The sequence below is a fragment of the Saccostrea cucullata genome, unplaced genomic scaffold (genome assembly GCF_032062105.1).
Source record: "Saccostrea cucullata isolate Sc308-1 unplaced genomic scaffold, CSIRO_AGI_Scuc_v1 ctg15362, whole genome shotgun sequence".
Taxonomy (NCBI): Eukaryota; Metazoa; Mollusca; class Bivalvia; order Ostreida; family Ostreidae; genus Saccostrea; species Saccostrea cuccullata.
The window spans coordinates 1-11,670 of record NW_026918298.1 but is presented as its reverse complement, the minus strand read 5'-3'; the positions used below and the strand labels follow the sequence as shown (position 1 = coordinate 11,670).

General features: G+C 35.3%; 1 protein-coding gene and 1 long non-coding RNA gene across 3 annotated transcripts; one reads left to right on the top strand and one right to left on the bottom strand.

Moving 5' to 3' along the window:
• Positions 1-1,152: 1,152 nt before the first annotated feature.
• Positions 1,153-10,492, bottom strand: LOC134262469 (uncharacterized). Of its 2 annotated transcripts, none has more exons than XM_062744861.1 (2): positions 10,414-10,492; positions 1,153-4,172 (listed from the first exon to the last, which is right to left on the bottom strand). In XM_062744861.1, the coding sequence occupies exon 2, from the start codon at positions 4,151-4,153 to the stop codon at positions 1,241-1,243; it is 2,913 nt and encodes a 970-aa protein (XP_062600845.1). In that variant the 5' UTR covers positions 4,154-4,172; positions 10,414-10,492; the 3' UTR covers positions 1,153-1,240. The 2 variants fall into 2 exon arrangements, with proteins under 2 accessions (XP_062600845.1, XP_062600850.1); XM_062744866.1 differs by lacking the exon at positions 10,414-10,492 and adding an exon at positions 4,264-4,336.
• A 20-nt stretch (positions 10,493-10,512) lies between these two features.
• Positions 10,513-11,492, top strand: LOC134262461 (uncharacterized). The gene is made up of 2 exons (XR_009991014.1): positions 10,513-10,646; positions 11,427-11,492. It is a non-coding gene; the product is annotated as an uncharacterized LOC134262461 (long non-coding RNA).
• Positions 11,493-11,670: the final 178 nt, after the last annotated feature.

The window sequence follows — 11,670 nt, the reverse complement described above, 5'->3', positions numbered from 1 at the left end:
TTTTTTATTTCCACTGCAATCAAGATATTGTTTATTTTAATGAATTCCAACAAATAATTAAATTCAGAACTTTTTGACCACATAAACTGATTTTTTATGGGTACTGATAGTGTTGCGTTATTAACAGGCTTATTTTGGTATTCTTATGAAGAATTCATTCTCAAGCTTTTACATGAAAAGGAGAAAACTTGTTGTGTCCCTTAACAATTGCAATTTCCATTTATAAGTAGAGTATACATTGTATACCGGTATATTCCAGTGAACATGAAATAAAAGATAGTAGAGTCTGACACACCAGTTTCATATTTGAATATTATACTAGAAAAAGATGTAAATTAAAGGTAACCTAACAAAAGCTATATAATAAACTTAATGACTTTTCAATCTGATTAAAATCAGTTCTTTTGATCCGCTCACATAGATAGCTACACAATGTATAGCGATCTATGTGAGCGGATCAAAGAATATGATTTTAATCAGATTGATGCTTTTCTATCGTGAACACCCCCTTAATTATGTAGCAATAAATTCTTATCAACTGTATATTGGGTTTATGTCCCTCATTTGATTCGATACGCAAGAACATGATCTATGAAAATTTTCTAAAACTAGGCAAGCTTGGGTGGGGGGGGGGGGGGGGGCACTTTTTTTCCCAATATTACTTTTACTATTTGAAATGTTCATTGAAAGGCCGGTTTTTCCCCCCCCCCCTCCTTTTTTTTTACTACAGGAAATTGATATAAGAGAAATGTAGTGTTGCTTACAATAAAATTGTTAATAAAAGAACTTGGTATTGAAAAAAGATGGTTCCTCCCCCCCCCCCCCCCAAGAAATAGGATTTTGGAGTTTGGGCAACTTTTTCTTTTGCTTGTCAACTTTTTCAAGTAAGCCCCCCCCCCCCCCCCACTTTCAAAAACGATGCTACGTGGCTGATGTGTGTAATGATGACAGTCATCATTACACACATGGTCTATATACAAGGACCTTGTCAGCAAGTACAATCTCTCATTCAGTCCAATGGATGGAAAATCAAGTAAATACGATTCATGGATCACTTCCCTGTTAGCAATGTTAAGTAACTCAGCAAAAGACATGCAAGATAAATACTGACATTTTTATACAAATAAATAAATTCATAAAGATACATGTACATCCAAATTAATAAAATAAAACATTTAAAAAAAATTGTATATATTATATCACTGTAATTTGACTTGCATTATTAAAATTATATTCTTTCTCATTTCAATTTTTGATTTTCCTTTATAAACATTTCCGACAATTTCGTCAGTATGTCAGAGAATAGAGTACCTTGGTTTAGAGTTTCTATGCTTAACTCGTTTTTGTTGTCCCAAAACTCCGCTGAGAGAATCAACTCTTTACAAACCTGTAAATCATGTTCATTTCCTTCGTTATTAATTACCAACGTTTTCGTGCGATATCTACAAGGAATCATCTCAATCGCCAAATCTACAAAGTCTGACACATTATCATGATTAGCTGAACTTTGATGAAATAGCACAATAATACAGGAAGAGTCCAACAGTACTTTCTTTAAGTAAGTCATTTCCTTACGAAATGGAGGACAGTCGTCATTATTTACAGCTACATTTAACTTAACAAATGACATCAGAGTGGACGTGATCAAATTTTTCTGCTTACAAGCACTGCCCTCGTCACAGCTGTGAAGAACGAGCACATCAAATGAATTTGAATCGTCCTCCGGACCGCTTGAGGACCGATTAGGAAATATTGTCTGATATGCATTCAGAAGCCTAATTTTTGCCATTTCAAAATTTTGTTTTGCCAATGAATCGTTTGCCCCTTTAATATATGTATCCACATAAAATGATTTTTCAAAAGCATCTGTTTCATTAGTACATTGCAGTAACGATAAAGTGCAAATAGCGTTTTCGAAGTCACGTGTATCTATATAATTTTGTATCAGTTTTTTCACGGTTGTATTATCATAAGATTCTGTTTCAATCAGCCTTCTGTAGAATCCAATGGATTCTTCATAAAATTTAAGAAGTTCGTGTAATTTTGCTAGTTCTTTAAGAGTTTTTGGAGATTCATCTCCTTTCAGCAACAAACTTTTCAATGTTGGGAAGCAATGGTTTGAGTCTTTTAAATCTGGTATAGCTCCAATTATGCCTGATATCATTGTGACTGCATTCCACATGCTCTTTTCTGCATCATATTGAAGTTCTTCCTTTTTTGCTTGGTCATTTTCTTTAGATTTCAATTTTAACTTGCAAATACCTTGCTGCTCAAAAGCATTTATAAGAGTCATTTTGTATTCAGATGGTTTTCCGCAATTTCTAGATGTAATAAAAGAAAAACAGTCCAGTGCATCTTTGGTCCTGTCCAACATGCGATATATTAGTCCTAATTCATAGCGAGCAACGTTAAAATCTCTATCCATTTCCAGAGCTTTTTCGAGATGTGATACAGCTTCTATTAATAATGGATTATCGGGAGAATGGCAAACAGACATCGGCGATTTTCTCATTGCATTAAAAGCCCGAGTTGTATGTACAGGATCTGATTGGGATCGAAAAAATGGTGTATTGGAACTTTGCTGAAATCTTGGAGCATACCCTCTAGCTCCATTTCTTGCAGATCTCCTAGTCCCTGCTGATCTTCTAACAAATGGTCTGGATCTCTGAGAATTGTGATCCTCTTTCAAGTACACTGAGCTTTGCTCGACTTTTGACATGCATGCATATCTAGGATTATACCCTCTAGCCCCATTTCTTGCAGATCTTCTTGTCCTTGATGATCTTCTAACAAATGGTCTGGCTCTCTGGTATCTCTGGGTATTGGGATCCTCTCTCAAGTACATTGAGCTTTGCTCGACTTTTGGATGACTTAAAGATATTGAAGAGAATTGACTGGCCATGCTAGAAATACCACTGTCATATTGTTCTTGCTTTGAATCGTGTTGACTTTGCCCTATTGCTTGAAATTGATGGCCTTTTGGCAAGGAGAGCGGGGTAACCCTACTAGACCAAATACCGCTTTCATATTGTTCTTGCATCGAATTTTGTCCTTCTGTTTGATGAATCATTAACAATGACAGCGGGGTAACCCTACTAGACCAATTACCACTGTCATATTGTTCTCTTTCCAAAATGTGTTGCCTCTCTTCAGCAGAGAAGGAATGAATCAAATTTCTTCTGCATGTTGGCTTTGGTGTGTCTTTTTCAACTATCTTTTTTAATGTTATTGCTAAATGATGTCTTGAGAAAGGCATATCCTGTATTTGGTTTGCCTTCTCTAACATCTCTCTTGATTTTTCCAGATCCCACCAATATCTTAGTTGTTGTCCGTACGACTGAAGAATAAAATAGTTATTGGGACATAAATTTAATGCTTCCTCAAAACACAACTTCTGGTTAATTTTCGTTGTTTTTGTTTCGTCGATGTTGACTATATTAAATAAGTTTTCATTTTTTGTTAAGATAGTGCCTAGCCGACACCATGCTTTTCCCATTATTTGGCGGTATTCAGGTAAAATGTCTGTCTCTGTATACTTTACAATCCCATACAAAATACTAGACGCTTCCTTTCTTTTCTTCTCAGGGTTAAATTTTTCCGGATCTGTCATCTGAAACATATGAGACTGCCTTTGTAAAGTTAAAGCAAGTCCAAATTCCCAGAGAATATTTCTCTCTGGTTTCAATTCATCTATTGCTTTACGGAATAATTGGACAGCTTGTTCGTGATGTCGAGGACCAAATCGTGAGTAAAAGTATGCGATCTCTGCAACTGCCCGAGTTTGGGTTTCTTTATGGTTTAAATGTGTATCAACGTTTTCCGATAATTTACGGGACTGGAAAAACTCGCTAACTTCATAGTGAAATAAAATTTCATTACACAAAGTAATTAGACTACCGCTTTTTTTGACTACTTGTGCTTTTTTCAGTGCTTCAAAGGCTTTATCTCTTTCACCTAACCTCCAGTGGAGATAAGATATCAGATTAAGTGCTCTGACATTTTCTTCTTTAAGATCAAATCCCGCATCCATGTCTTTCTGTAAAAGATGCAGCTTTTTCTTTGTCCTCTCATTGCTTTCGATTATGTCATCCAATACAAAAGATGACCACTTCCTTATCTCATCGATTTTCCTCTCTTCAGCTTCATCGTCCATTGTTGTAGCTTATGGTTTTCTGTTGGCAGAGAGATATAATCATTAATAAGCTTAAACATTATGTATTCAATTCAGTTGAGATCTAATTTATAATCATCAAGATACGGTACTTGCTTTAGCTAGAATGTAACAGGTGGAGATGTTTATAGCCCTCCACCGATAAGTGCTGACGTCCCAACTTGAAACGTCAAATCTAAATGTTGTTAAAATAAACATCACAGCAGTATCATTTGAATTTACCATCTGCACTTTACATCTAAGTAAGTCATAACTGAGTTTGTGTTTAACATGCTATTATTTTTTGTACATGCCTTGTTGCCTATTAATGCCAAAATCAACATCTAATGGGTGAGGATCTACACTAACCTGAGTGTATAAATTTGTCGAATGTTTGTGACTTTTTGGTCCAGTGTAATTTATTTTTCATGCGCAGATCTAGGGAATTGAAAGTTATATGTATATACCTACCCAATTAAAAGTTTCCTTGGACCCTCCCCCCCCCCCCACCTTTAGAAAAAACTAAGTCAACGACTAAATATACACCCCCGCCCCCTAGGTTTTCAATGTTTGGGGAAGATGTTTTTTTTCTTGTCAAGAAATTTTTGAGGTTGGATTCTTTTTTAACTAATAATGTATGAAGGGTTATTTTCACCCCGTGTTATTTTCGCCCTTGCACGTGCACACTTGCAAACAATTTTGCCCCTTTCAAAATTCGCCCGGTTATAGTTTGTTTCAGAAAATAAACCGTATATCCTTTGAATTCGCCCCATTTTGAATCCGCCCTAATGAAGCTTGGGCGAAAGGGACGAAAATAGAACTTAGAATACTTGTCGGATAAAAACATTTATTTATTTTTTATTTTATTATTTTTTTTTTTTTTTGCACAAAATGACCAATGACAGGCTGGGTATATTAACGAGTTCCATTCTCACTGAAAAAGCAGCTATCTGAGTTGTCAAAAAGTACATAATTTAATTTTTTGTGGGGAATATACAGGTAGTTGTGCTAATAAGTGTTGAAAGTTGTTTGTTTTTGTCCCCCGCTTTCGCGAAAGCGAGGGGACATTAAATCTTATTTTTGTACATGCCTTGTCCGTCAGTCTGTCATTAATGCCACAAAAACTTTAACCTTGCCCATAACTTTTGATTTAGTGGAGCTATGACTTTCATAATTCACATGTGTATTCCTTGTGACAAGACCTTTCTTTGGGTACCACCAAATTTGACCTTTTGACCTTGACCTTGGAGTTTGACATACTTTTACACAAAAATTCCAAACTTTTACTTTGGCCATAACTTTTGAATAGTAGGTACTAGGACTTTCATATCTCATATATTCATTGTTCGTGGCAAGACCTTTCATTGGATAACAACAACCTTGACCTTTTGACCTTGACCTTGGAGATTTACGTACTTATGAAAAAACTTTAACCTTGACCATAACTTTTGAACGGTGAGAACTAAGGCTTTCACACTTCACATATGTAATCCTTGTGAGAGGACCTTTTTTTTGGATACCAACAACTTTTACCCTTTGACCTTGACCTTGGAGTTTTAACTACTTTTTAAAAACTTTGACCTTGGTCACAACTTTAAAACAGTGGATACTAGGACTTTTATATTTAACATATGTATTCCTTGTGGTAAGACATTTCATTGGATACCAACAACCTTGACCTTTTGACCTTGACCTTGGAGATTTACTTTTTTAACTTTGACCATAACTTTTGAACGGTGAGGACTAAGGCTTTGTACTTCACATATGTAATCCTTGTGAAAAGACCTTTCATTGAATACCAACAACTTTTACCCTTTGACCTTGACCTTGGACTACTTTTTAAAAACTTTAACCTTGGTCACAACTTTTAAACCGTGGATACTAGGACTTTTATAATTCACATGTATTTCTTGTGGTAAGACATTTCATTGGATACCAACAACCTTGACCTTTTGACCTTGACCTTGGAGATTTACGTACTTATGAAAAAATTTTAACCTTGACCATAACTTTTGAACGGTGAGGGCTAGGGCTTTCGTACTTCACATATGTAATTATTTTGAGAAGACCTTTGATTGGATACCAACACTTTTACCCTTTGACTTTTTTTTTTAACAACTTTTTTAAAAAACTTTTTTTGGTCACAAGTTTTGAATGACCATATTTCACATATGTATTCTTTGTGGCAAGTCCTTTCATTGGATATCAACAACTTTGACCTTTTGACCTTGACCTTAAAGATTTACGTACTTATGAAAAAACTTTAATCTTGACCATAACTTTTGAACAGTAAGGGCTAGGGCTTTCATACTTCTCATATGTTATTCTTGTGAGAAAACCTTTCATTAGCTATCAACAACTTTGACCCTTTGATTAGGGTTTTCATCCTTCAAAAAAAGTCAACTTCAGTGTTACTTTCTAAATAAAAGACATATGATAGGATGTTCATTTTACACACAGTATGTCATAAAAAATAACATCTCACCACAAAGACACCGAAAGCGGGGGACCACAATTCTTTGAATTTGCTTGTTGATATTATTACTGTTGGTAAAATTTTGCGATTTCAAATTTTCTTAAAGTTCTTTGGTGTGCTAGCTATCCGCATCTGATTTATACTACATCTCTCGAATATACCGTTGTACAGTATTTCTGAAGTTTCTCCTTCACAGCTGTGAATATCAAATGAGGACAGAAAAAAGAGTTTTTTAAAACATTTGCTGAAACCATCTATGTATCTTTGTTTGGATATTATGGAGTAGATATGGTAATTCAAATCCATATTCCTTGTAAGGAGAAACCTTTCACGACAGCTCAGTCGGTAGAACAATAGCTCCATGATAGGCAGTACATGAGTTCGAATCTCGGCTGCGACTGACCTACGTTGATAAAAAAAAAAATGGGTAGATTATACAGGTATTCCTACGCCATGTGCTTGGCACTTGAAGTCAAAATTGCAGGTCCTTCGGGTAAGACCTTAAACACCGAGGCCCCGTGTCACGGCAGGCGTTGGTACGATAAAGATCCCTCATTGCTCAATGGCCCAGAGTGCCGAGTAAATGTCAAAATTTGAAGGCCTTTACCAGTATATGGTGGCGTCTCTCGAATGAATAAAAAATTCTCGAATGGGACGTAAAACAACACACAATCAATCATTGTTAATAATATCAAAGAATTTAAAACTGACAATTGTTTTGGAAAAAATCCCTCCTTTGAAAAGGGATCGGAAATATGGGTTTAAGTGGATTACTACCTAACTCAGATCATTGTTAATGTTGCAATGCATTCTTACCAAAAAAAAAAAAAAAAGAAGGAAGAAAGAATGAAAACAAAACAACAAAAAAACCAGTAGTCTCTGTCGAGACTGAAGCTCTAATGGTTTTTACTTAAAGAAAAGGAAGAGAAAAGTAGCAGTTGGGAATTGAAACTTTACAACAGCAATAAATAGAGTAATGATCCTTGATTAAGTCTCTTTTCATGTTCTTAGTGTATTCTGCTTGCATTTATATTATAATCAGACTAAAACTGTATTTGGGGTAGCATTTTGATAGTAATTTACAGAAATTTCTATCTTTAGTAACCATGGCAACAATGTTCATCGAAACAAAGAATGATAAATAGAATTGTTTATCTTAGTTTAGTCTACTTCTGTGCAAAATTATATTGAAATCAAAACAAAACTGTAGGAGGAGTAGTATTATCAAAGTGTTTCACAGAAAGTTCTATGTTTAGTTACCATGGCAATATCGTTCATAAAAATCGAAAACCGATACACCGAATTGTGTATATTAGTGTACAGTGTACTGTGTAGTCTACTTTAGTTATATTGAAATCAGACCAAAACTGTAGGAGGAGAAGCATTTTGAAACAATTTCACAGAAATTTCTATTTTTAGTAACAACGGTAACACCGTTCATCGAAATCAAAAACCGATATACAGAAAATATGTATCTCAGTGTAGTCTACTTGTGTGCCAAGTTACATTGAAATCAAACCAAAACTGTAGGTGGAGTAGCATTTTGAAACAATTTCACAGAAATTTCTAATTTTAGTAACAACGGCAACATCGTTCATCGAAATCAAAAACCGATATTATACACTTATCCACTGGTTGTGAGTGGAATAGCTCTTTTATCAAACCCGCGACAGGGAACTATTCCCCTAGGGCTTGCCCGAGGGGAATAGTCCCTGTCAAGGGCACTGGTTGTGAGTGGGATAGCTCTTTTATCAAACCCGCGACTGGAAACTATTCCCCGAGGGCTTGCCCGAGGGGAATAGTCCCAGTCAAGGGTTTGATAAAAAGAGCTATTCCACGCACAACCAGTGGATAACTGTTTTATTATACCGATGTATAATATAATTTTTGATGTTTGAATTTTTTGGAGTAAGATAATACTGAAAGAATCTGAAATCCTGATGACGGCACAACAATACTGAAGTCGTTATGACATCAACAGTCAATAGATTTACCGCTGGAAATCAAAATTTGAGGCAAAAATTGCATGAAAATTTTCCCAGTGTGGATAGTATACACTTATCCACTGGGTGTGAGTGGGATAGCTCTTTTATCAAACCCGCGACAGAGAACTGTTCCCCGAGGGCTTGCCCGAGAGGAATAGTTTCTGTCACTATCCCAACACCCAGTGGATAAGCGTTTTATTATACTGATGTATAATATAATTTCTGAGGTTTGAATTTTTTAAGAGTAAGATAATACTGCAAGAATAATCTGAAAACCTGATGACGTCACAATGCTACTGAAGTCATTATGACATCATCAGTTGATAGATTTATTACTGGAAATCAAAATTGGAGGGAAAAATTGCATGAAAATTTTCCGAGGGTGGATAGCAAAAACTATACCCCGGGGTATAGTTTTGCTATGCGTGAACTATAAAAGATAGCTATTTTACCTTCTGAACTTTATATAGGAAACATTTTAACAGAAGTATAATAACAAAAACTATACACCGGGGTATAGCTTTGCTATGCGTGAACTATAAAAGATAGTTATTTTACCTTCTTAACTTTATAAAGGAAACATTTTAACTGAAGTATAATAAACAGAATTATGTATCTTAATTAGTGTAGTCTACTTGTGTGCCAAGTTATATTGAAATCAGACCAAACCTGTAGGAGGAGTAGCATTTTGAAAAAAATGTTTACAGGCAGCTACGGACAGCTAGACGGACGGACGCCAGACGTATTGCTATCGCATAAGCTCTTCTGGTCTCTGACCAGTAGAGCTACAAACATGAAACAACCCAATAAGCAAATGAAAAACTATAGATTTTTATTGAGCCTAATCAAATTGTGCTACCCCTTCTTATTCCGAGACATTTTAAAATCTCGCATGTTAACGATCCAGTGAAGTATAATTTTTACTTGCTGCATGCAGTCAGTTTTTGTTATATCTATGGAAACTTTTTCCGTTGCTTAATATTATTATTTTTGTACAGATATGGATTTTTTTTTCTTCAGGGATAAAGTAAATGTATAATAGATCACATATAATCTTGGGGCACTTGTCATTTCATCCACTCATAATTATTATCATTTTACTAACAGGGTGTCAGATTACTTGATAGGGCTTGTTAAAATTTTGTGTGCTTGCTATCATTTTACTTATCGATTGGATGTTTGATATCGATGGAATCAATAATACTTTGCATTTGAAACACAGATCCTCGCAATACCACTAACAATACTAACAATACTAACAATACTGACCAATCGTTTTGAATGATGCAGTAAACAACAATTATACATGTGGACGGACATTTTTAGCGAGTTTATGGAGACAATAAAAAAATCAGTTGCAAAGGCAAAACTTTTTTTTAAGTTTTGTTAAATAAAAAGAATACACTGAAGGGGTGGCCAGGTGAAACCACTTGTGCCAGGCCACCATCAACCATCAGAAAATTCCTTGACAAGCTTAAAAGAAGAAAAAAAAGTTTCAGACGTTTTTTGTTGAGGGGGGAAGCTTTTATTGGTTATGTTTTCTCACAAATATCAGTAATCGAAAATATGGTAAACATTAAATCCTACGGAGAGGCGAGCGTCGCTCGCGAAGCTCACTGGTAGGATTTACGTCTGTTTACCATTTATTTTCTATTTACTGATAAAATTGCCGACTATATAACCCCCCCCCCCCCCTCCCCCAAGTTACATCTGAGAAAGTGAAATTACTCGTCTGTTGATAGATTTATTTCCTATCTTTTTTTCAATCTAAATTTTGCCTCCATATCTATGAAAAAACTTACTAATAGCCTCGGTTTTGTATGTCCATCAATGATAATTATGATTATTTTCGCAGAAAATCGACTTCCATACTACTTTCACTTTCAATAAACAAGGTATAAAAGAACCCGAGAGCTTCCGATATTCTGGAACAGACTAGCAAAGGGCGATAATTTTCATACAGGCTGGACAACAAAACGACACAATGAGCGACCTTACACTCTACTATTTTCCAGCATCGTATTATTCGCAAAGGGTAGGAAAGAAAGCTTCAAAAAGAAGCATATTTAACTTTATTTGTGTGTGATTTAATACTATGCGGCATGGTTTCATGTTGCGCAATATTTAGATAAGACATGTAACACTAACAGCTGATGTCAGATGAGTGATAAGACATGTAACACTAACAGCTGATGTCAGATGAGTGATGTACGAAATTGTAACAATACAAATGGAAAGAATACAGTTATATAGTAGAAATTAAAATTGTAGAATGGAAAATAAATTTTAAACAAATTTAAAAAATCGAATATTAACCTTTCGGCTTTGGCTATTGAAGATGGGGGACACCCTTTCTTTAAAATCAAAATTCAGGTAGGCTGCTGTGAAACAATATTCATTGTTTTGGAATGGGGTTGACCTGGTACTAAGGCACTGGTACTATTTGTAAGTGCAAATACAATTTCATGGATTTTTCTGTTGATGTTTTTTGAGGATAACTTAAATATACAGCAAGTTCCATGAACATTTGTAAAAAAAAAAAAAAAAATATTTGGGGTAAATTATGGGGTAAGAGGAATTAACCGACATAGGCGTCGGAACGGGGGGGGGGGGGGGGGGGCTTAGCCCCCACCACTTTTTTTTGCAAAGATATACATAATATATGCATTGAAAATTGGATTTTACCTTTTTTGTTGGTTTATCCCTCCCCTTTCAATTTGCTTCCGACGCCTATGCAGGACATTAGTATAAACATTGGTCCTCCGCAATCAGTGATGATTCTACAGTAATCAATTATATTTCTTGTACTTTAAAGGCTTTGTTGGCACTGTATGAAAAAGATGCCAAGTTTAAACACCAGGTGGTGTTTATACATGATGGAGACCAGATTACCCCAAGTTACATGAGAATGAACCCTGAGGGTAAAGTCCCTGTGTTAAAGGATGGGAAGAAAATCATTACAGAGTCAGATGTTGTGATTAAATATGTAGATGAAAATGTCCACACAGGTAAAGAGAGCACTTTTTATAAAGAACATTATTATTTAGAAAGTTAAATGG

What these genes read in the sequence shown, in the direction of transcription:
- LOC134262469 (XM_062744861.1), bottom strand. Translation starts at nt 4,153, where the DNA reads ATGGACGATGAAGCTGAAGAGAGGAAAATCGATGAGATAAGGAAGTGG.